Source organism: Trichoderma camerunense (assembly GCF_050948025.1).
Source record: "Trichoderma camerunense strain CBS 138272 chromosome Unknown V8C40scaffold_24, whole genome shotgun sequence".
Taxonomy (NCBI): domain Eukaryota; kingdom Fungi; phylum Ascomycota; class Sordariomycetes; order Hypocreales; family Hypocreaceae; genus Trichoderma; species Trichoderma camerunense.
In genome coordinates this window covers 189,100-213,433 of record NW_028145346.1, presented here as the reverse complement: position 1 = coordinate 213,433, position 24,334 = coordinate 189,100, and the positions used below count along the sequence as shown (strand labels likewise).

Genomic DNA, 24,334 nt, shown 5'->3' with positions numbered 1-24,334 from the left:
CGAGTTCCGACATTCAGGCAGAATAAACTTGTATGATTTTCGTCACCTTGCCTTTTTGATACCTGCAAGAGGGAATCCCCCGCAAAGACTTGATCAACGAAACCTGTTTTTACCTAATGTGAGAGAGATCAGCAGTGATATTTCCCCCCAGAACATTGCACCAAACTCTGTTGTTCAATTTATTAGAAGAGATTTAATATCCGTGAAATGGCAGTACTTTAAATAGGCTAAATCGAAACATTCCGTTTTGGTGAATCAGTAAAGCATCATGTGTCTAAGTGGTTGACAACTTGAGAGAGCCAATGTTATATAAGGTTGAGACTACATCTAAACAAAAATAAATCGCTGAACAGAAAACCCCAATCAGTGTGCTTTGTTGATTACCTCTCTATTCTCGACATGAGGGTATTCTTATTGACAAGTTTTGTAGAGCTATCTCTATTTCCAACGGTTTACTCTTTGTTTCCCAACAATGAGATTCCGTTTCCAGATTGTACTCAACCTCCTCTGAGTCAAAATGGCATCTGTGATACAAGCCTCAGCACAGAAGCCAGAGCAGCAGCCCTAGTTGCTGAGCTCACATTGGATGAGAAGGCCGCAAATTTGGTCAACAATGCACCTGGCGTTGAACGTCTTGGCCTTCCTCCTTATGAATGGTGGAACGAAGCCCTCCATGGACTTGCTGGAGTTTCTCCAGGTCAGGGAATCAACAGTACTTTCACTCAGGGAAACGTTGCATTCAATTCGTCCACTCAGTTTCCATCTCCCATTGTTCTTGGAGCGGCATTCGATGACCAACTCGTCCACGATATTGCAACAGCAGTCAGCACAGAAGCGCGAGCTTTCAGCAATCATTTGAAGGCCGGTTTGGACTACTGGGCTCCAAACATCAATCCCTACCGGGATCCTCGATGGGGTCGCGGTCAAGAAACGCCCGGAGAAGATCCTTATCATGTTGCACAGTATGCATACAATTATGTCGTGGGATTACAAGGCGGCGTCGGCCCAGCCAAACCCAAGGTCGTCTCAACATGCAAGCACTTTGCTGGCTACGACATTGAAGATTCCGATGGAGTGGTTCGCGGATCATACAACGCCATTATAAGCACTCAAGATTTGGCCGAATACTACCTCCCCAGTTTTCGGTCTTGCTTCCGCGACGCTAAGGCCGGAGCCGTCATGTGCAGCTACAATGCCGTCAATGGACATCCTTCGTGCGCCAATTCTTATATGTTGGAAACTGTGCTACGCGATCATTGGGGCTGGAATAGCTCCGCTCATTGGGTGACCGGAGACTGTGGTGCGGTAGATGGGGTCTTCAACCAGCACCACGTCGGTCAATCTGACGCCCAAGGAGTCGCCCTTGCGCTCAACAATGGCACAGACTTGGATTGTGGAACAGCGTATTCTTCATATATCGCATCAGCCGTTCAGAGCAACTATACTACAGAAGCTCAGCTTGACCAAGCTCTGGGTCGCCTTTACGGCTCCCTTATTGTCCTGGGGTACTTTGATCCACCTGAAGGTCAAGACTATCGAACGCTAGGAGCTTCCGACGTGAATACGCCAGCTACGCAGAAGCTTGCTTACACTGCACTTGTCGAAGGCATTACTCTTCTGAAGAATGATGACAATATCCTACCTATCCGCCCAACGGGCCAGACGGTCTTATTTGTCGGACCTTGGGCTAACAATGCTTCTGTATCAATGTTCGGCAACTACAATGGGGTTGCTCCTTATAAGACTATTCCCGTTCCGACCGCAAATAGCTCTTCATACAACTGGAAAGTGACATATTCGCAAGGATTGCAGTATGTTCTGTCAAACGATACGTCGCAGTTTGCCGCTGCAGTCAGCGCTGCCCAAGAAGCCGATGTAGTGGTATACATTGGTGGAATTGACGAGCAGGTTGAAGCCGAGGCTCATGATCGAACCTCGATTGACTGGCCCGGAGCGCAGTTGGATCTTATTCAACAGCTAGCAGCAGTAAAGCCTGTTGTCGTCGTTCAAGTGGGCGGTGGCCAAATCGATGATTCTTCTCTTTTACAGAATAATAACGTAAAGGGTCTGCTCTGGATGGGTTATCCCGGCCAAGAATTCGGACCAGGGTTGATTGACATACTTAGCGGCGTTGCTGCGCCAGCTGGAAGACTACCTGTTACACAATATCCTGCGGACTATATCAACCAAGTCCCAATGACAGATCAGTCTTTGCGGCCAAGCTCATCCAACCCTGGGAGAACATATCGATGGTATAACGGCTCAGTAATACCTTTTGGCACGGGCCTGCATTATACAGAGTTCAATGTCACGTGGGCGACAGGAGGCAGCGGCAAAGGAACATATGATACAGCTGATTTCAACGATGTGGAAGATCCAAAGGACTTGGCCGAATTTGACATCTTCCAAGTTAACGTGGAGAACATTGGTTCAACGGTATCGGACTATATCGGGCTCCTCTTTTTGAAGAGTACAGATTCTGGACCTCAGCCATATCCCCTGAAGACTCTGGTAGCTTATGCTCGCGCTCATAACGTTCAGCCTGGCGCGACGACAACGCTCGACCTGAAAGTCAACGTCGGACAAGTTGCACGCAATGACGCCAACGGAAATCTTGTTCTGTACCCCGGGACATACACGTTACAAGTTGATTTAGAGAATCTCGGTGGGCCAACAGCAGAATTCCAAGTTCAAGGAGCAGAAGCTGTGCTGGACCAGTTCCCTCAGCCATAGAACAATGAGCTTGAACCGTTATTGGCTCGACGTTCTAATACAACAGATCTTGGCAAACTGCGCAATTTATAGTCATTGTAGAGTATATTTAGTAATTCAAGCAAGCTCCTTTCTAATGATTTTTTCCATCCCACCCCTGAGCACTGCGTAGAGTTTCCTTTTACTCAATCAGGGAGGATGATTTCGTTGAGAAGTGTCACGCCAATCGGGCTAAGCCAGGCAATGCTGTGATCATGTACAAAAGCGGAGGCAGATAGCGATTTATTTATTCATCGTCGTTATTTGATTACTGTATACGAATTGCCCCAATGAAATACTCCATTTGGGGGTTTTCCTCCTTGAGTCGTGTTTTGATACCCCCTAATGCGGTACTGATACGAAGTGGTCGATATCCGCTTTGATACGAGCTGAGACGGCAGCTGCGCTCCAACTGGGCTAACACTGGGCTAACTAACGGCTTCACCGTAACTCAACCCGCGACATCGTGTCGACCTTAAGGTATCAACCCTAGTGGTGCCGTAAAGGAGAAGTCAACTGGACCTCGTATACGACTATTCTGGCTATACGAGACCTTTTTTGCTATCAAGCTGCATCCCTAATATTCGGCATATTCCATGACACGTGGTTCCATGTGCCTAGTCTAAGTTGCAGTCTTTCGTAACGGTTAGCCAATGTTTCAATAGTTGCACCTCCATGTACTTAGTGCGCATCCTCACCCGTCTATTCCTTGCAAGAGGTACTGTTCAGGTGAGTTGCAGAAAAGGTGATAACATCGACTAGAATTTAGAGTATGATAGTAGAACAATTAGTGGACAGGTATATCCAAAGGTTAACTAAATAAATATTATCATAACTCACAGATGCATTCCCTTTTGATAGTGTAGGTAGACGCTCTTGAGCACAGGACGATCTCCCGTATTAGCGCTGTTGATGCTTACCTCAAAGTAGGTAGTTCCCATTGAAGTCGAGGGAAAAAAGATAATCCATTTCTCTTAAGCAACCTCTATCATTAATAGTACTAGCAGGTGACTATGGGACGGTGATGTCCCACAAGTAAGCTACATTCATTCCACCAAAAAATTCAGGCCTCCAAAAAAAAGAAACTCCAGTCCTCATCCATCCGCCACGATACAGTAGACAACAACGCAATATACCTTGGAAGCCCTAGCTTGATTTAAATGCCAACTTATTATCCCTCAAAATCTTTTAATAACGGAAAGAATGCGCAATGGAGAATAAAATTTCGTAGCAGTGACATCCGTTACCCTGTATCAAGTGCTAGTATCACAGTCTCACCCCTTTAGATGAAGCAACTGCTTTGTTGAGCGTTCTATCGGTGTCACATTCATCCACATCCGACTAATATCACCCACAAAGGGCAAGATTGACGGCGTCGCTTCTCTTTGGTGCCACGTTATTCCTCCGGAGTTGGTCGCGCGAATCACCCGTTGCAGTAATAGAGAGTAAGCAGCAGTCACTTGGCTTAGACAATCCTCACAAATACACTAGCAGTGGCCGCAGCAAAAGTTGCCCGCATTGGCGATGGTGCGGATGCCGTTGGGCTTTCCATATATATTATTGCTGACCAACCTTCCTTTCGGTACAAATGAGCGCCCAGTCATCGCCATCGACGTGGTCAGCGACTAACCGCAAGCACAGCCTGTTACTTTACTCTGTAGGAAGCACGGCGGCTGCGATAGTTGACTATTTGGCTACCAACGGAAGCGCCAAGCACGATGCCAAGTTGTAGAGAATGGCCTGGTCCCTTGTGAAAGCCAAGAGATGATTAATAGTAGTGCTCGTACGTCTTACTACGGAGCATGAAGTATCTCTCAGACTGCCATGGTCCTGTGAAATTCGGCCTGTGGGGCCTGCGCTATTTCGAAAAGGCCGTCTGTTCCGTATTACCTGGAGTACGAGCACTGTGGCTCCGTGCTTGGTGCATACATGTGCTGTACGGGTATTCGACGCTTCTTCGAGAATCACAGTGACCGGGCGATGATTCCAAAGCTTAGACGACGACTGACTTTGCGCTGGCGGTAACGTTAACTCAACTCAAACTCTAGTGTGCATCTTTGAGCCGATCGTCAGGCACGAGGCGGCTCCGAATGAACCAAATGTGGCTGATTGTTTCTTCCGTGATGCTCAGCCTCACGCCGGCACGGAGCGTTTCTTCGCGCCAAGAGCAAATCTCACCGCTGATTGATGCGTTAAATGGAGTTGGCAAGAAAGCTACCCCTGCAGATGCCTAGCTTGGGCTGAAATTAGCAGCGGACGGAGCCTTGACGGTTAGACTAAGGAAGGACGGCGTCGGATATACTTCGCAGCGAAGAGCGGAGAGAGGCAGAAAAAGAAGCCGGTGGGACTTGTGCTGAGTTTTGTCATGGCGACCCCTGGCCTCTCCATCGACCCAAGAGCGTTTCCGAGATATTTTCAGACCTTGGTCAGGCAGTAACGCAGATACACTTCCCCGTACGAGGACAGGACAACTGTCCCTTGACGATGGAGTTTGAGGACGGACACCCGTAGAAAGCACATGTATGCTCGAACGTGAATCTTTGGAGTAATTCTACTGCTTTGTGGCTGTTCACAGCGCGGTCAAATCCAGTATTTGCAAGCCTTCACTGCCATACTGTTTATATAAAGCATATTGCCCGCGTGGATGAGGCCAGTGAAGCCAAACTTGCATAGCAAAGATTAAAATTAGCATAGGGGAGCTGCTAAGGGTTTTGGGTGGGCTTTTGGAAAACACGAATAGCTCGTAAACCTCTCGGCCAGGTCACAGGATTAGGCCTAGCTCTCAACCTGGACCTATCACACACCCTAGGCATAAGCGTCTTGAGGCTCTAGTGCCCAGGGTCCAAGATGTCTACAAGTAGATTGGTGCAGGGCTGGATGGATTCCTATCCCTGGTATGAACTATTGATAGCGCAAAGCAGTAAGCTGCAGTTGAGTGAAGCCACGAAGGAACTAGGTTATCGCCTGTCGCATACAAAATATGACCAGAAAAGGAAGATGGAGTTACGGCTGAGCCATGAAATATCTAAATATATAATCATATTACTACCACTATATATCTAGCGGCTTTCCCATGCATATGGCTCCATGCCCCCCAGAATTACAGATATACTAGGATAGCAGCAGCCCTAAATCCTGTGAAGCACCGTCTATTCATCTATTCTTTCCTTCTTCTTTCGGGTAGCTACACTCTATTCCAACTTCTCATCACTCATCATGGTCAAGGTAAGAAAGACTCTAAAAGCCTCCAAGGTATGGCTGTACTAAATAAAAGTTCCAGCTCTCAGTCTCTTCGCTTGTAGCGGGTGCAGCCCTCGCGGCCGCTCTTCCCTCATACCTGACTTCTCTTACCGGCCTTTCTCCCCGTTCTTCCAACAGTGGTCAAATCACAGCTCGTGCGACTGGAGGAAAGGTCACCAACAAAAATCTTGCCCGCTTTGATAATAGCAACATCGAGGACGGCGTAGGCAATGGAACTGACTGGTATCATCTCTATCTTGGCAACGGATCTGTCGCTGCCGGATGGCCCTCCAAAGATAAATGGGTTTCATTTGAGTCCATGTAAGTCTTGATTCACGCAATAATGGCATGGCCAGCAAGTTAACACTAGAACAGGTTCAACAACTACAAGCTCCAAATGTACGTCGCCTGTCAATATCTGAACTGGCGACTTCCCAACAATGATATCGATGAAGTGGTACGTTGTCAGTCTAAACTTGCCCAGTAATCTCATCTAATCGTTGTAAACTGCAGCAAGCTATCTGGGACGGCATTCAAACCGCATCTGATGCTACCGGAGTCGACCATCGCCTTATTTTGGCTATTATTATGCAAGAGTCTCATGGTTGTGTGCGAGTGAATACGACCGATCTCGGCGTCCGCAACCCTGGCGTTATGCAAAACCACAACGGCAAAGCCTCTTGCAATGATAACACGAAACTTACGACACCATGCCCGGCAGCGACAATTCACGAAATGATTAGGGAGGGCACTGCTGGCACCACCTCGGGTGATGGTCTCGCTCACTGCATCAACACGTCTGGCAATGGTGATGTTTCTGACTACTACCGCGCTGCTCGCATCTACAACTCTGGTTCCCTCTCAAAGACTGGTAACTTGCAGAGCAACATCGCTACTCATTGCTATGCCAGCGATATCGCCAAGTAAGTTCATATTGAAGGCATCACTTGGACCATCGAGGTAACTAACAGAGATATAGTCGTCTTACTGGCTGGGTCTACGCACCATCAGCCTGCACCTGTGACGATGACCCCAAGAGCTGTGGCGTTTCAAACAACTAATTGTTTTTTTTTCGGCTTCATTATTGTTATTACTGTTATTATTTTCCTTTACTGTCATTTTTTTTTTTTACGACGGGAAGTCGGGTGGTCATCATATACCCAAGCGTTGATATTTAAAAGTTTTCGGCTCGGCGATTGTTTATCGCAGCCAGGTTATAAACAGATAGAGAAACCATGAGGTTTATACATAATATGAAGACAACCTATTATGGTGGAATAGAAGTATTTTAAATGAATCATGACATCTTTCATCTGGTCAAACCAAAGTGTTTCGTGATATAATGCAGGCTTCAGCGGTGAGATTTGAACATCGGAATGAACTAAAGATAGGTCTTAAAAAAATGTAAAAAAGACCAATGAATACTCTTCTAGGCACCCACCTATGCTATCAAAGCAACATATACTGTAATATGGACTATAAAGGCAAGTTGTCATAGAAAGATGACGAACTACGAGTATGATGTGACTTGGTCGAGTCAAATTTAAACACCATGCTACGAGAGTTTCTGGTTGCTTCAGGTTGCTTCAGGTTACTCCAGGTCTGGATCAAGCTATGCTACATATCCTGAACACCTGCGACTTCAGCCAAAATACCTAGTGCTACTTCTTTTGCGCTGGACTTGACAAGATAACCGAAAGCGGTCTTTTTCCTTATATGAATCAGGAATCAACCACCGACGTCGATGCCAAACGCCAATATTCTGATTCAGTCATGCATACTCCCAAACAGGAAGCCATTATGACATGAAATAAAGGGCAATCGCCGGAAATAGATACATGCATGAATGGAGATGCTATGTATATCATAAAAGTGGTTCAATGCCAGCTTCTAGAACTAGTTCAACTAAGGCTATATAGAGACATCGGATCTAGTAGGTAATAAGTTTAAACGCTGCCATAGGCTGATGTTGATCGGCTCCAGCCATTTAGATCCATGGGGTAGTTTAACAAATAACGAGATGAACAGATGCGGCAAAGGAAGACTGTTAACTGTTACATCAAAGCACGGCGACTCAGCGGGGTCCAAAGAGAGACGCTGAGTAGTAAGTAATACACGAAATCAGTCTACTTCATATTGACCTGGCCTCCGAAACTTTGCAAGGATATCAACAAGTTGAAAGCGCGGGTTGCGGTGTTTCAAGCCTTCTCTCCGGGGTTTCTTCTGTGCATCGAGAGACCAACTGGAAGCTCAATCCACCAAATGCCGCGAATTTCCGAGCTAAGGCGTGAGGTAAAATTTCTCTCGCTCCGGCTCGTGCACTCCTTAGCGTCGGCATTCTCTCAAGCGCGCCCTTTGCCTCACTCTCCAACCAATCATCTTAATCCTTGATGCACTTGTCTTAACTAGATGACCTGAATGCCCCGTTTTTATCCTTACACTTAACCACATCGTGCATGTAAGCAGAACTCATGTCAAACGTCTTTCACAGGGCGCGGCATGAGTTTACAGTTCTGAGCTGTAATAGATTACTGATACTAAGTGGCTTCTGGTACATATCTAGTAGATCTTTGCATCATCTCATCAATGATGTTATGTAGAATTTGGTTGAATACCGGGCTACTTCAAACTGGGTGGCATGTGCCTCTACAAGTAGAAACTGACACACGCATCTCTCGGTGTTCAGCCGAGCCATCAAGTTGGAACGGGATATGGAACACGACCTTTCACTTCTCTTATCTCACTTTACTAAATCTATGTATAACAATGAATCTTGGACACATATAATCCACTAATAGTCCCGCAAACTGCACTTGGTAGTCATGCCATTGGCAGGGTGCTCCACCAACTCGGAAAATTTTACGTTTGTGGAACATGACTCGAAAGCTTCTAGAAATTTTCGTGCCGCCACAAAACAGGCTGTAATACACCATCTTATTTTAGAGAGGCACCACTCCCAGTGGCATCTATGGACTTCCCCATTGTACCAGGGATACTGTGGATAGATTTTACATCAAACTCAAGGCATCTTGCATTGCGGGGGAACGCATGTTAATACCACGTTCGTGCGAGCTGCGGGATGGGTTCGTGGAGAGGAGCATAAGCGGACAGGGTGGTTCGCACAACCGACTGTCAACATCCACCCAGATTTGACGGATTTTCGGCATAGCTATGGGTCCAATCTGAGGAATATTCCACTAGCTTATCGGTGTAGCTAGTCGAACGGTTTAAAACCCCATTCTTCGGCTCTCAAAGTTTTCCCTCCTGACCAGCCCCTTCGTTCTGAGTGACGTGTGTTTGTAACTCTTTTCGTGGGAAAAGCATACGAGTACTTGGCATCAACTGAAGCGGTAATCCATCTTCTGGGTTTCAATATGGCAGACAACATTGCCGCTGCGCATTCTGAAGTCTATGCTCAGCCTTCTACGAAGGGTAGCGTCGGCAAATATGAAAATCAGCAAGATGATTTAGGCCATGGAACCGACAATGACATCTTTGGAGAGACGAGCGATGAGTTGCAAGCTAGCCGACTGAAACAGATTGCTGCAGATGGCAATGCGCATTTCCACCGACTGGGCTGGAAACGCCTGGCTATTGTGACCATCGTCGAAGCCATTGCCTTGGGAGCTCTCAGTTTACCAGCGGCCTACCATACTCTCGGAATGTTCCCAGGAGTTTTCCTTACCATCACACTCGGATTAATCACGATATTCACAAGCTATCTTGTGGGACAAGTCAAATTGGCCTATCCTCAAGTCTCTCACTATGCTGACGCTGGAAAACTCTTGTTTGGAAGGATTGGCTATGAATTGTTTGGTGCTGCCATGGTTCTCGAGCTTGTCATGTCTGTCGGCTCACACGCCTTGACTGGCAGCATCGCTTTGGGCACCTTGAATGGGAATCACATCTGCTCTATTGCCTTTTCAGCTATCTCGGCAGTCATCCTATTCATACTGGCTATACCACCTTCTTTCACCGAGATAGCTATTCTTGGCTACATCGACTTTGCATCGATCATTGCTGCTATTGGAATTACTATAATTGCTACAGGTATTAAAGCGCGAGACTCCTCAGGTGGACTTTCCGGCGTTGAGTGGTCTACGTGGCCTCAAGAAGGTGTGACCTTCTCTGAGGCTTTCGTGGCAGTAAGCAACATCATCTTTGCTTTCAGTTTTGCCATCGGCCAATTTTCATTTATGGACGAGATGCATACTCCGAAAGACTTCATGAAGTCGATTTGGGCATCCGGTATTGCCCAGATCATTATCTATACTCTGACCGGCGCACTCTGCTATGCATTCATCGGCCCATCCATCCAGGCTCCCGCACTACTATCGTCTGGTCCTCTTATTTCCAAAATTACGTTTGGCATTGCGCTGCCAGTTATTTTTATCTCTGGCTCCATTAACTCGACGGTGGCGCTTCGATATATCCATGGTCGTCTTTGGAAGAAGTCAATCATTCGATATGTTAATACTCCCAAGGGCTGGGCTGCCTGGATTTCGCTCGCAGCAGTTCTGACGATTATTGCTTGGGTTATTGCCGAAGCTATTCCCATCTTTTCCGATCTTCTTTCCCTTGTTTCAGCACTCTTTGTCACTGGATTCTCTTACTGGATCCCCGCTATCATGTGGTTCAGATTACTTTGCAAGGGAAATTGGTTCTCGCGGAAGAATATCCTCATTACTCTTGGAAGCATACTGGCGTTTATAATTGGAGTTGTAGCTCTTGTTGCTGGTACATACGCCACTATTGCTGATATTGTAAGTGGAATAGATGTTGATTCACTAAAGACAGGCTGGCTAACTTTGACATAGATTCGGGAAACATCTGATGGAAGCACCACTCGACCCTTTTCCTGCAGAAGATGATGTATTGTGAAAGCGTTGTTTAAATATAGAACACTTTTGATTGATAGAGACGCCGAAGTTTCTAGGCCTCTGTACGGCATATAGGCCATAATTTAGTACGCACCAGTAGCCATATTGCCCATAACCCTTCTATCCTGATATGATAATAATCCTCCGAAAGTGGTTCTCGGAGGAACGCAACCTCATGAACATGTGCTCGGGCCAAGAAATTTAATGGAATCACTGTAAAAGCAATGAATGAGGTTACTTGTATAATCGAATAGAGACATTGATATCCCTCTAAATATCTACTCGCTCTGCTGTATCGCATCGAAATTATAACCAAACACGAGTGGGACGTGAATATGTGAGACGACTAAAGAAGAGCTTCTTAGCGACCGAATAATAAGGTAGATTTTCAACACTAATAATACAGCAATAAGGGTACTCTAGATATCATCCTCATTTTCCATAACGTCCAGAGTGTGTTTGGGACCTTTAAACCATTTATGAGCGTAGAGAAAATAATAGAGCAATGCGCCTCCCCACACTGTTCCATTCACAACTGCGGAGTAATTCATGACGGATGCTTCAGTGATGTCAGCATGGCTCTGCTTCAACTTGATGACATCTGAGGGTGAGAGACTTACGATCAGGATTTGGTCCTTCGGTGGGGAACATGCATAATATTGTTGAAAAAGTCAAGTACATCAAGGCAGCAATTGAGATAGCAACGCTAAATCTGCCGGTGTAGAACGGCCCTGGGCGAAATTTCTTTCTTCCCCAGAGTATGCGGCATAATATTGGAATTGCCCATGCAACGTTATTGCCGGCTGCTGCGAGCGAGAAAAGCGCGTTTGCGGCCGCATTGTTGATTAGGGATAGTAGGCCAATAATGATTGCCGTCAGGCAAGTAGCCCAGACAGTTCTCAATGGCTGATACCCGAATGTTTTGCTTATCTGTCTGAGGAATGAAGAAAACGGCAATGCCCCATCGCGAGAGAATGCCCAGGTCTGTCTAGAAGCTGCCACAACCTAGACACAAGGCGTTAGCTTCATTATATATATATATATGTGTGTGTGTGTGTGTGTGTGTGTTCAAAAGGGGGAGGGTGGGTCGAATTTTGGAGATATAGAATAAACGGCCGATGCCCACGTACAATGCTGAGTCCCATGAAAAATTGTAAAATTGAGATAGCAGACATAAAGCCCAGGGCGCCGCTTTTCCCCAGAGCATTGTAGTAGATCTGCCATTAGAAGGTTAGAATGAGGATAAGCTGGAGCTGGGCTTTCGAATCATCAGAGAGAATTTTACCTGAGCTATTGGCTGGCCAAAAGGTGTGGCCAGAATTTCCTCGAAGTTGTTACCGGCGCAGGCAGCTAGCACCGCAGTCACAAGGAAGCCGAATATCCAGCAGCCTCCAATTGAGGCGAGAATACCGATCGGCACTGCCTTTGTTGGGTTTTTGGCCTCCTCACTCATATGCACGCAGGAATCAAATGCTCCGATTGTCCAGATTGGAGAGAGCCAAGACAGCATAAAGGCCCACCCCGATGGCCACGTCGTCTCATTTATCGAATAGCTAAACACGTAGCTGCCTGAATTGATGGGGATGTTGCGCAATCTCATGCTGACGGGCAAGGCGATAATTGTTGCAATAATTAAGACAAAATTTGCGACAACAAACCAAGTCTGAAGATGATGCATGACCCTCCCGGCGGAGCTCGCCAGTATACCATGACAGAGCACCGTTGCCACGAATATGGCATAGAGTTGGCCTCTGCTAGGGATCCATTCCCCATCACTACTGATGGTGCCAAGTGAGACGATAAAGGATGCGAATCCATCTAGACGGGAATTAGCTGGATCGGTAAATAGGATTTATGACAGTCCTGCTCTTACAATCTATTGAGCAGATGCCCCCTATCAACCCTATTGTGTTGCTATATCCAACAAGGAAACTCAGCGGGTTCTTATATCGTTCAGCTGCGAAATAATGTGTCCACCAGTAGAGACCGCCAGATGTCGGGAGCGAAGAGCCGAGATCAGCCTAACAATATCAGAAGAGTTCAGGTGGGGGTCAACATGCTGTAAAACTCACAATTGCCAATCCAACAACGAAAATAAGAGCACTCGCAGAGAACCATCCCTATATCTGTCAAATTATGTTGGGTTAAGGCGTTCAAGATATACACTTACCCAAACCATTCCAACTGGGCCTGCGGGAACGGAGAACCATAATGTTGCGGATATAGATGGAAGAAGTCCCATAATACTAAAGGCTATAGCAAACACTTGAACACTAGAATAATGGCGCTGAAGTTCCTGTTTGTAACCGATACTTGCTATGTAACGCATCAGTATGATAGAGCCTCTAGTCGGGAGCACAGCAACCCTAAGCTCACCTAATTGCTGTGTGTCTGCTGCATTGGCGAGTGCAGGGTCATATTCAATAGACTTTTCGTCCACATGATGTTGATCTTCTACTTCTGTCACGACACCTTCCAGGTTCTCGCGAGAGTCTCGAGGTGCCATGGCTCATACCGACGCAGCTGCGCTATGATTGGACAATGATAGAGATGTCAATCAGAAGTTGACTGGGAGGACATTACGTGTAATGGACTTCCAATCTGGCACATATATACGCAGAGTTCGTTATCTTGCCCTTTCACAGAAGCGGCTTCGGATTCGGATTCGGACTCCATGGTCTTGATAAACTTGAACTTAGCCTACAGACTATCTCGGGTCCCCACCGATATCTAGTCAAAACGCGGGGAAATGCAAGGGAGTGGTCACTAGATTGGCTCTCATACTTCTTCAAGTTTCAGTCTTTATCTCCCGATATGGAGCCGTTGCAGTTCAAGCTGAAAGGGCTGCTCTGGTGTTGTGTACTCCGCACGAAGCACATAGAGCCGAGGCGATATACGACGTCAACGGTAGCACAGATTTTCATGTCTAGCTCCCTCCATTAAGCTAAACCAGCGTCATTACGAGGCAATTAAGTAAAATCGGTTGGTAATGCGGTCTCGCAGCAAATGTAAACTGTAATGAACCCAATGTAGATTAGATCTTCCGGAATCAAGCAATGTGATGCAGCATACTACTGTGAAGCTACTAAACTCTGAAGCCGAACTACGGTCCGATATTCTCCTCTATTAGCGGCTGAAACACCACGGTTCCTGACCGTCTTTCTAGGATTTCTCCATAAGTGAAGTATTCAACCTCGAAGGAATCAAAGTTAGACATGATCCCCATGTTTCATTGATGAAGACAATGTGCAGTGCAGTAGAGCTTATAGTGTTGCGATGTGTTTTTACTCTGATTGGCCCCAAGTAATCTCGGAGATTCCTGGCTACGTAAATGTTTGTCAAGTTCAATTGCCGAGCTTGACCCAATTAATTCGAAGGTTGAGTTGAGACTGAGAGTGGGTACCTTAATGATGCGTGTTGAAAGTTGCTCTTTTAATGAACATACCGCATGAGTTATACTGGGCGGCTCAGGGTGAGGGGGCAGGACACTGTCAAAAAGGGTTGATTGAGATAAAAAGTTCCTGAGGGTTGAGTTCATAATTAAATGACATTTGCTTTGATAGGATATCTTTGCCAACCAGGGTGTATCTTAAGCTGAAGAAATTAAGTTTACTCTCTGAACATCTTGCAACCTTGCATTTGGCGGCCATTTTGTGCTTTAGGACGCTATATCGATTGATGCGGGTGACTCTGCAGCTGCTTGTACCTTGTGAATAAACTAATTCTGGTCCTTTAATGTCCTGCACGGCCCCAGATTGCTCCAAACCGAAATTGCCTTAACTTGCGATGGTTTCTGTAGACGCGACATATTCTTAAGAAGACATTGCGCTAGCACTGACTTCTAATGTTTACTTCAGAAACTCCGTGACCGCCGCGAAGAATTGATCTGGCTGTTCAATCCAGGGAAAATGCCCACACTCGGGAATAATGACGACCTGCGAGTCGGCTATGTGCTCTGCTGTAATACGAGTGACATTCTCAGTGCATATTGGATCCTCAGAACACCCTAAACATAGCGTACGGGCCTTGACTTTATCGAGTCCAGCATAGAGATCAAGGGTCTTGATCCTGTCGGCTGCAGCCTGAGCTTTGTAAACCCACCACGAGGGCTCACCCATTGCCTTCTCAAAGGCGGGGTAATCTTTGTCTGGGTTGGCCGGATAGAAAGACAACCTCACGCGTAAGTTTTGAAACCACTCATCCTGTGACTGAAATTTTTGAGTTTCGGCCACCTCAAGTGCCGCAATGGCCTTCGAAAATGCTGGATTGCCTTTTCTCTCATCCAGAAATCGTTGCCAAGTGCGACTGTCATCGTATCCCTCGAGCCAATGTGTGAGGAGTATTAAGTTTCGGACTGAGGCGGGGTACCGCTCAGCATACGCTAAGGCGATGGTGCCTCCATTAGAATGACCAAGCAAATCGATTTGTTCAAATTCCAAGTGTTTTCGTAAAAGCTCGACGTCGTCGGCCATATCGGAAGTGCTCATCATGTCTTCTTGTGGTCGCTCGGAGGGGCCTGAGCCACGGGGCTCTAGGTATATTAGGGTGAATTGAGCCTCAAGAGGCGAAAGCCCAATTTGAAGATACTGAGAAGAAATTCCCCATCCTGCTGCCTGAATAATAAGATATGGTCCAGATCCTCGCACCGTATAAGTTAGTTCGATGTCCAAGCCTTGGAATTTGTGAATCCCAGTAACAAGGTTTGCCATTTAGTCAATGGAACGTTGAATAGAATCGGAAATTATTTAAATGAAAGCCACCTAGTTCAGCACCAACAACTGATAAAAGCCAGCTTAATAAAATGGTTTGCTCACACGATGTGGTCTTTACATTTCTCACTTCGCGTGATATTGTTTGGGGGGAAACACAAGTATTTATGCGTTGGACTCAAAGGCGTTTGGCATTTGAACCATGCCTGGTCTATCCACTTGACTTAAGCATGCCCACCTAAGCTAAGCAAGCTATATTAAGTATTGAATAATTCAGTTTCCGGGAGTCTCATTTTCAGCGTCTTGTATGATTCGAAACTGGCGAATGAGAGATAACTTTATTTATTCAGTTTCGAGCGACTTTACCTGTCATAGAACTATATTTCCTGAAGGAACGACCCTTAAGCGTCACTCTAATCTCAAAACCGATAATGCTGAATCTCAAAATGTGTTACAGAGACATACTTGTTGTCACAACCAAAGAGTAAATTTCGCACTAGGCAACTGAATCAGCTCACTTACGGCGCGTGGATGACGAGGAGTAAGCAGCGTTGAGTCCGGCATGTTGCAGTCCATGCCCCTCATACTTGGCCCCTCATACTGGGCCCCTCATGATTGGGCGACAGGATTAAAGGCTATTGCAGCAGCGTTTCATCTTTTTTGAGTATAATTTGCATTGATGCCTGGCTTGACCGCGCGTCCATCCACATTCATGCTCATAACCTACGCTAGTCTTGTCGTATTCATCTTTCAGTATACTGTACCTATTTTACTTTAACTATGGGATAACGTAATATTTTAATAGTATTTTAAAATTAGATTCTTTAAAACCCCTCGAAACCCCTCTCCGTCTTCCCAAGATCACGAGAAATTGAAGCTTTGCCATCCTTTGAGCGCTTATTTCCATCAAAAAAAAAAAAAAAAAAAGATAGGAAAGACCCCCTCTGTCCCTAAGCAAAAGCTTTCCTGTAGTTTCAACAAACATCCATTCACTATGGATACTTTGACAAAGAAGATTGTGAAAGTCTCCCGAGGCTTTTCCTACACTTATTATGTGTCAACAGCATCAAGTGGGAAGCCAACCATTCTTCTCCTTCATGGGTGGCCGGATCACGCGGCACTGTGGGAGGATCTCGCAACACGCTATCTTATTCCGCAAGGATATGGGGTCATTATACCTGACTGTTTAGGCCATGGCGATACCTCGAAACCTACTGACCCGGAGGTGTTTGATTCAGCCGGATTGAATGGAGACTTTATTGACATCCTAGATGCTGAGCATGTTGAAAAGGTCATTAGCTGTGGGCATGATTGGGGCGCGGGTCATGCTCACCGCCTCTATGTTTTTCATCCTGAGCGTTGCTCTGGATTGATCATGTTGAATTTCCCAGCATCTCCTCCTCCACAAGGACCAATTGTGATGGATCAGCTGGCTCCGGCCATGATCCAAGCTATTGGCTATTTCACAGGCTGGTACTGGGCGCTGTTTAGCGATCCAGTTGCTGGACCTGCACTATTAAAAGAGCACACTGAATCGTTGTTTACGGCTTTACACGCGGAACCAATAGAGTGGATGAACACGCTTTGTGCAAAAGATGGACTCAAAACCTGGCTGGAGCAGGACAAGAAAGGACCCGTGCAAGACTATGCAACCAATCAAATGCGAGAAAATTTTCTTAATCGCATGGAACGGGATGGATTTGAATCGTCTTTATGCTACTACCGATCACTGCTAGATGGCCGTTTTTACGAGCAAGATTCGCGGCTGCCGGCTGAGAGATACAAAATCGATGTGCCATACTTATTCGTTGCGGGAACACAAGACGTTGTTTGTCGGGCGCAGGGGATTGAAGCTGTCAAAACTCTTGGATTGGTACCTCACCTAACAGTGAAAGAAATAGATGCTGGTCATTGGAGTATGCTCGCGAAGCCGGATGAAGTGGGAACCTACTTTCTAGAGTGGCTTAGGGATAATTATTAGTGCCAAATCGATATCAACTGTACGGCCGAGAATTGTATTGGCTTGAGGTAGCTTCGATATGTTGATAGGAGGCACAATTGCGCAACTGCTTAGTCTATTCTTCATGGGGGTCAACAGTCTTAAACACTTCACATTATTCACACGCATGTCAGTAGCCATGCCTAGAAGCGGGCCATCACAAAACGTACTAAGAAAGAACACGTTCAACAGCCCTTGTGGAACAAAAAAATAGCGTTGTTGACATCCATTCTATTGTGCTAGCAAACTCAACCTTGTTGTTTGATTGATACGGAAGGGTGGGGTTGTACAAGGAACAGATCTTGCAACTTACCAGTTTGAGAATGAGATTGCGAGATTCGGCATACTACCGTTGAACTAAGCGATCCATCCCCCACTTAGGCATTATCTTGCTGGTTGCGCAACTCATATTCGATTATCTCTGGATGGCATTGCCCCGTACTAGTTGAGGTACCCCGACGTACTCGTATGTTGAGACGCCAATTACTAGCTAGATGATGCCAGTTCAGGCTAATGCCTTCTCTGCTAAGCCCATGCCGGTGTATTACTTCCTCTTCTTGGAAAGACGGTATTTCCTAAGGGGGAGCTGTCTCGTATGACATGAGCTAAAGTCTTGTGGCACTTACCCGCGGAAAGGAGTGGTCCCGCGGAAAGATTGATTGAGAGAATTGGGAAGCTTGTTGAAGGATTACAGTTATGGAAAAGACGTGATACGACTAAGGAATAATTACTACATATATCGCTCGGCATAGTTGCCAAGGGCTTGGCACATCTGCAACTGCAAATGCGAATTCTTCAAGCATTTTTGTTATTATTGTCTCTGGTCTGTGCAAAGCTCATGCACTTTGGAATGCTAGTCTAAGAGCTAAAGCATTCATATAGTTTGTTCCTGGTGCTCCAAGTCGTAATTTGTCTCACTATTTACTAGGAACCACAGCCTCTCTTCTCACACCCAGAAGCCATTGTCTCCAATATCGTGTTGTATATCGTTGAGTTGAAACTCTTCTCTCATGGTCTTCGAGATTAAATCATCAAATTTTGAACCATTCCCGTTTCAAAGACGGAGAGATCTAGCAAAGAGTGAACATTCGAAAACAATAGAGAAAAGCGGGGCATACAATGCGTGAAGGACCTAGAAGCACTCATCCGAATGTACGATAGCTGCTCAATAGCTACAGCAAGTCGAGGAATATTGTTTGTATCTTCTACAAATATTATTGCTTGCTTTTAGTGACTTGCTAAATCACAGGATAACGTGACTCTTTTCTTCGTCTTTGTCCTTTTCATCTTATTTTCTTTTGTATCATACCGGTGGGAAATTTTCACTTCCGGGAGAGGTCTGAGTTGGTTCCTGCTAATTGTTCTAAAGATGTTTTCATCATCTAAGCGGACTTTTCGATCAAGAGTACGCAAACTGCTCGGCACGCGATTACCTGTTTGCCTGTAAGAGCGTATATTCGGATCCAGTGAACGAAATCGTTCGCGCTAGCGTGTGATCAAGGCTTAGTGAATTAACGGTCTATTAGGCGCTATTGGCATTGGGTATCTGAGCAATATGATGTCCTTGACAATTTGGAGCTGTTAGTGGGCAATTGGATGTTCTTACCTCATGATGAAAGGAGGCCTTGCAATTTAAGAATGTCGACGTCTCTCATCACTCAAACTACTTTTTTTGAGTACTGGAGAGTGTGTTAATGGTGATGCGTTCAAGTTCAAAAGGCTAAAAGCACTTTGAAGTAAGGCTATCATAGTAAAATTACCAGTGCAGCTGCAGCTTCAATTCGGAAAGAAAATGTTTCTATCCATGATTACGAAGTTTTAAATCTTGCAGTGAAAGGCGACCCCACTGAAGAAGAAAATATCACTTACCTTCCAGCAAATGAGAGACGATTCTTCCACTACTCTCACTCCCTTTTAAGAAAAGAAAAAGCCGAATTCGTCCGGCTTACTCAACGATGATGCAGACCCTTGCATCCCATAAAGCCCAATCTGCAATAATTGATTACTACTCATGTCATTTCATTATGGCAACTTTATTGTCCGTTACCAACTAAGTGTTGATGTAGGTGGATATGCCAACGCTAGATGATCCGTCCTCCTTTGTGGCTCGCCAATCAGTCAAGTGCAGCCAAGTTTTACGCGGCCAACATGAAGCCACTGCGCAGCCCTCTTTAAATCTTGCTCGGCAACATCTACTTAATAAAGGGCAAATTTGATATTTATCTATTTACTTCGCTCGATACTTAGGCAAATTGAATTCGGACCAGCAAAAAGATTGAGTCGTGGCACAGGTCATCATTCAAGGATGATGAGTGGTTCTAATCGTCCATTCAGTGAACTCATGCGGGGAGCGGGGCAACTGTTGACGATAACAGCTTGCGTGGGGTGATTCTGAATATAACGCTCTACATCGATCTTGTGGCACGCCCGCTCTTCAGAAGAGAGATTAAATTTGATCATGAGATAGAAAATCTCAGTACGTGTTTCTGAGGCTGAAGAGTAATCATTATCAGTGGCTTCCGATATAGCGCTACACTATTGGTGTGCAAAATCTTACTCGCCCCAAAAACCAGTGTGATGCTTACCAGATCCATTAATATTTACCGCTTTAGTCTTTTTCACAGTGGGCGCGTGTTGATATTAACGGGGCGCGCAAATTCAGTGCGCCTTCTAAGTATATATATCACTACTTCTCCGAAACAATTGCTATTTAGAGATCATAAGATCTCAAAAGAGAGTTTATTACTTTGCATTGAATTCATGTGTTTAAATCATATTAAGATCATCTTCATTGGATTCTAGTTATATGCGTTCAATTGGCCGACTCTCTCCTCCCTGTCTTCCCTCATTCTTTTGTCAAAGATGTCGCCATCAGCGGTGCCACAGTTTCATGTGAAAAAGATAGCCATTATAGGCGCCGGACCCAGCGGCCTTTCTGCTGCGAAATATCTAAGAGCACAAAACTCCTTCGATTCTATCGTCATATTTGAACAACAGAGAGTAACTGGAGGCATATGGAACTTTTCGAAACACTCACTTGAATCGACCACAACCCCGAAAGATGATAGACTCAAGTTAATGAACAATTTCATTGGCGATAGCTCAAGCACACTGTCACCGATATATGACCAACTTTACGCCAACATTCCCGTACCGATGATGCAATTCTCTGATCAGCATTTCCCCCAAGGAACTTTATTGTTCCCTTCACGCGAGACCATCCAAGGCTATCTACTTACATACGCCCAGGAGGTGATGGGCCTAATCAAATTTGGTGTTGAAGTAAAACAGCTGGAACCTCTTTGCGAAGGAACGAGGACCACTTGGGCATTAGAGGCAATATCTGCGCACGATAACCAGATCATAAGAGATACGTACGACGCAGTAGTTGTTGCAACGGGACACTACTCGGTTCCATTTATTCCAGACGTTAAAAACATCAAGAAATTTATGGAAGCCTATCCGTCTGTCATATCGCACTCCCGCGACTATCGTTCGCGCACGTCCTTCAAAGATAAGAAGACCATAGTCGTGGGCAATGGAGCCTCGGGTACCGATATCGCCCTCCAAATCAATCGAGTATCACATCAAAAAACAATGGTCTCCGTGAGATCCCCAACTCCTCAACCACGGCTAGCCTATATGGCTTGTGAAGAAGTTCCAGAAATCGAAGAATTTCTTGTCCATCAGCGAGGAATTCGATTCAAGGATGGGAGAATAGAGACCGAAATTGATGCTGTTATCTTTTGCACAGGATTTTTATACGACTATCCTTTTCTTCGTGATCTTAACGAGAAGCTTATCACGACCGGCGGCGGCGTCCATGGGCTTTACAAGCATATATTCTGCATTGATCACCCAACGCTAGTTTTCCCAGCACTTAATGTGAAAACTGCCCCCTGGCCACTTTCTGAGGCACAAGCTGCTGTCTTTTCTGCTGTATGGTCCAACAATATTCAGCTCCCCTCAAAAGCCGAAATGCAAGAATGGGCCAAGAAGCTTTACGAAGATGAAGGCGAGCAGCTGCATATATTTCGTACGTCATCATCTGATGGTGTATATATCAACGAACTTTACGATTGGGTGATGAAGTCGCACCACAAAGGCAAACAGCCGCCATTTTGCAATGACACTTCTTTTTGGCAAAAGCACATCTTTCCCCAGGCTAAGCTCAAGTTCGAAAAGGATGGTTACAAAGCGACTAGTCTAGAAGAGCTCGGATTCTTCTACGAAGAGGATTGGAGGACAAAGGTGTAAATAGTCAGGCATTGATTACAATTGAAAGAAATGTATGAAAGATTTATTTTTCTTTTTTAGCTAAATACAGATATTCGTAATCCTTTGGTATCATGCCTCTCAAGCGAAAAGTGGCAGCGACGGTGCTGTTGAGACTACAGCATCGAGAATTTTGCTGTATCCCACGTAGTTCTCAACAGTTAGATCATTCTGGTTCCAAATGGCTTCAATCATCTGCTGCATTAGAGGAATATGATTGGATCGATGCTCTATTTCTTGGTTTGTGTCAGCAAGGATGGACAGTATCTGGAGACGCTGTGAATCTTCATTGGCTTCGCAGGCGATGATAAACAGCGGCCATGCACTCTCGCAAAACCCAAGGTTTTTTAACAACAGTATACCCTCTCTCACTAGCCTTCGATGCGAGAAAGAGGACGTGGAGACATTGGATACCGTGCGATTTAGATATATCAATGCAGCATATTGATAAAGGCAGCTCAGCATGTCTTGCCTGTTCAACAATGACTCCAAGTGTTCGTGAAAAGTTCCATATTCCCCTATGATTCCATAGATATTTTGTCGGAATTGCTGAAGTCTCTCCATATCCGTGTTGTTATATGGCAAATCGGCGCTTGCATAAGTCGATGGTCTCTTACAAACGTTTCTGACAAGGTGAAGAACATCCATGGGACAAGTAATTCGATCAACAGCCTACCACCAAATTTAGCTGAACATCCATACCACGTTATGTCACAAGTCAGGTGCCTTACTATGGGGTCGTCGACTATATTATGGGTGGGCCGTATCGCCAGAGGTCCTTTACAAAAACCGTCAACGGTGCTTAGCTCTGCCCAATGGTGAAGGCTGAATTCGGACATGACTTCATGGTAATAGATCCAATCCATCAATACGGCACAATCATGTTGATACAATGTAACTGATTCGGAAGCGGCAGAGATAATTTTCTTCGCTCCACAAAGATAAAACCGCCATAGTCCTCCTGGCTCGGCAGTGTTGCAAACCTAAAACGGTCAAAGTCCACATCTGTAATAATCGGGGCAAGAGTGTATATACTTCACATTGATATAGAAGCATAGTGGCAATAAGATTTTGAAGGATACCTTCTCTGTCCATCCTAGTTACATTCTTCTGTAACATTGAGATCAGGCGAGACTTATGACTCTGGCTCTTTGAAGGCCCCAGAAGTAGTAGAGAAGATAATGCAAATATACCTTCCATCACTGGATTGTCTGATGAGCCATCGTTACTTATTGCCATTCTCATAATGAAATGGGCCAGTGACTCGTCAATGACGGGTGCCAAGATTCGCGTTTTCGTTTCCTTGACTATTAGAGCAGAGTTAAGCGGTGTGACGTTCCATTGAGGTTTGATCACCCACAATAGTCGAGCAGGTGGTAATCTTCCCAGAGCAAAGACTGTGAGAGGATTGGTAAGTGCGGCACCCGCAAAGTATGTAAATAATGAGCTATGTATCTTACGTTAGTAGGATAACTCGGATGAGCGTGCAGCAGTCAAGGTTACGTACCGAGCTCGCGATTTTCTTGGAGCGCGTCAGCTAATGCCACATCAGAAGTGAACGCGTTCAAAAACATCACGCCTCGTCCCCGGTATTGCTGTGATAATTTGGCTATCCCTGCTGTGTCGCGGTTGACTAAAGCTCGCCGCTTGTTGCCCTCTCGAGGCCAAGACAATTGCATGCCATAGCCTTTGCACGGCTGCAAGGCCTTAGTACAATTGGTGCATGTAGGTTTTCGCAAGTCGCACCGAACCTTGCGAGCTAGATGGAATACTTCAGCTTCCAAATTAAGCAAATTACTCAATGGGTCTTACCTCGACATGTCCAGCACCCTTTGATACCCATCTGGAATAACCACTATGACTCGTGCAACTTGTCGCCGCTATTTCCTGTGGTAATTCTTTCGCGCCGAAAGACTACGATGGGAGTCTTTCGAGTAGGCTCCTTGTATCCTGAGTTTATAGCTAGGATTCTAGGAAAGAGTAAGAGACACTTGTGTGTTCGAAACTAGCTTGCGTGGTCGCTTGAAGGACTGTCGGTTGCGACTATTTGCAATCCGCTCTTTCGACGGACTTACAGAGCTTACTAATTGCCCGGCATTTAGACGGAGTAAGCACGGAGCTATGAAAGCATCTGAAGATAAGGTGGCGCCGACTTCAATACCACTACTCATGTAGTTTGGGTAGAACATGAGTGGCGTAATAATTTCTTCCGCTAAAGCGGTGTGCATATGTAGATGATGTATCCAATAGAGAGAAACATCAGAGATGACCGCACAAATATTGACTCCCTACCGTTCGTTGTTCTTTGTCAAGGTGGGCTAGATGCTTTTATCCACCGGTGTCTTAGTTAGCCCTGGCCATTCGCACAGTCTTCGTTGTTTTTGTCGCTATGTGAACGAATTATACCAGTGATATCCAAGTAGACAAGGCAGAGAATGTCCATTCGTCCCTTACTTCCAAAAAGATCACAAGGGCAAAAA

The 24,334-nt window shown here is 45.5% G+C and overlaps 8 protein-coding genes across 8 annotated transcripts; 5 read left to right on the top strand and 3 right to left on the bottom strand.

Annotated features, from left to right (window-relative positions):
* Window positions 1–399: 399 nt before the first annotated feature.
* On the top strand, window positions 400–2,787 carry V8C40DRAFT_283633 (glycoside hydrolase family 3 protein; the record flags this gene model as incomplete). The annotated part of the gene is made up of 1 exon (XM_083221996.1): window positions 400–2,787. One exon carries the CDS (start codon window positions 400–402, stop codon window positions 2,731–2,733), a length of 2,334 nt encoding a protein of 777 aa, XP_083068072.1. The 3' UTR covers window positions 2,734–2,787.
* A 3,059-nt stretch (window positions 2,788–5,846) lies between these two features.
* On the top strand, window positions 5,847–7,304 carry V8C40DRAFT_123224 (uncharacterized protein). The gene is made up of 5 exons (XM_083210958.1): window positions 5,847–5,976; window positions 6,032–6,312; window positions 6,367–6,448; window positions 6,505–6,914; window positions 6,971–7,304. Exons 1-5 carry the CDS (start codon window positions 5,968–5,970, stop codon window positions 7,050–7,052), a joined length of 864 nt encoding a protein of 287 aa, XP_083068071.1. The 5' UTR covers window positions 5,847–5,967; the 3' UTR covers window positions 7,053–7,304.
* A 1,686-nt stretch (window positions 7,305–8,990) lies between these two features.
* V8C40DRAFT_283630 (transmembrane amino acid transporter protein-domain-containing protein) lies at window positions 8,991–10,892 on the top strand. The gene is made up of 2 exons (XM_083221995.1): window positions 8,991–10,754; window positions 10,809–10,892. The coding sequence occupies exons 1-2, from the start codon at window positions 9,366–9,368 to the stop codon at window positions 10,860–10,862; spliced, it is 1,443 nt and encodes a 480-aa protein (XP_083068070.1). The 5' UTR covers window positions 8,991–9,365; the 3' UTR covers window positions 10,863–10,892.
* A 216-nt stretch (window positions 10,893–11,108) lies between these two features.
* V8C40DRAFT_257305 (amino acid transporter) lies at window positions 11,109–13,441 on the bottom strand. Its single transcript, XM_083218466.1, has 8 exons — window positions 13,248–13,441; window positions 13,042–13,187; window positions 12,944–12,991; window positions 12,745–12,892; window positions 12,157–12,689; window positions 12,002–12,088; window positions 11,492–11,876; window positions 11,109–11,430 (listed from the first exon to the last, which is right to left on the bottom strand). The coding sequence occupies exons 1-8, from the start codon at window positions 13,375–13,377 to the stop codon at window positions 11,291–11,293; spliced, it is 1,617 nt and encodes a 538-aa protein (XP_083068069.1). The 5' UTR covers window positions 13,378–13,441; the 3' UTR covers window positions 11,109–11,290.
* A 922-nt stretch (window positions 13,442–14,363) lies between these two features.
* Window positions 14,364–16,094, bottom strand: V8C40DRAFT_257303 (alpha/beta fold hydrolase). Its single transcript, XM_083218465.1, has one exon. The coding sequence runs from the start codon at window positions 15,578–15,580 to the stop codon at window positions 14,720–14,722; it is 861 nt and encodes a 286-aa protein (XP_083068068.1). The 5' UTR covers window positions 15,581–16,094; the 3' UTR covers window positions 14,364–14,719.
* A 249-nt stretch (window positions 16,095–16,343) lies between these two features.
* V8C40DRAFT_257302 (alpha/beta fold hydrolase) lies at window positions 16,344–17,783 on the top strand. The gene has a single exon (XM_083218464.1). It carries the CDS (start codon window positions 16,575–16,577, stop codon window positions 17,559–17,561), a length of 987 nt encoding a protein of 328 aa, XP_083068067.1. The 5' UTR covers window positions 16,344–16,574; the 3' UTR covers window positions 17,562–17,783.
* A 2,517-nt stretch (window positions 17,784–20,300) lies between these two features.
* V8C40DRAFT_283626 (FAD/NAD(P)-binding domain-containing protein) lies at window positions 20,301–21,845 on the top strand. The gene has a single exon (XM_083221994.1). It carries the CDS (start codon window positions 20,442–20,444, stop codon window positions 21,834–21,836), a length of 1,395 nt encoding a protein of 464 aa, XP_083068066.1. The 5' UTR covers window positions 20,301–20,441; the 3' UTR covers window positions 21,837–21,845.
* A 50-nt stretch (window positions 21,846–21,895) lies between these two features.
* On the bottom strand, window positions 21,896–23,883 carry V8C40DRAFT_257297 (Zn(II)2Cys6 transcription factor). Its single transcript, XM_083218463.1, has 6 exons — window positions 23,667–23,883; window positions 23,362–23,613; window positions 23,215–23,301; window positions 22,890–23,161; window positions 22,586–22,837; window positions 21,896–22,526 (listed from the first exon to the last, which is right to left on the bottom strand). Exons 1-6 carry the CDS (start codon window positions 23,695–23,697, stop codon window positions 21,936–21,938), a joined length of 1,485 nt encoding a protein of 494 aa, XP_083068065.1. The 5' UTR covers window positions 23,698–23,883; the 3' UTR covers window positions 21,896–21,935.
* Window positions 23,884–24,334: the final 451 nt, after the last annotated feature.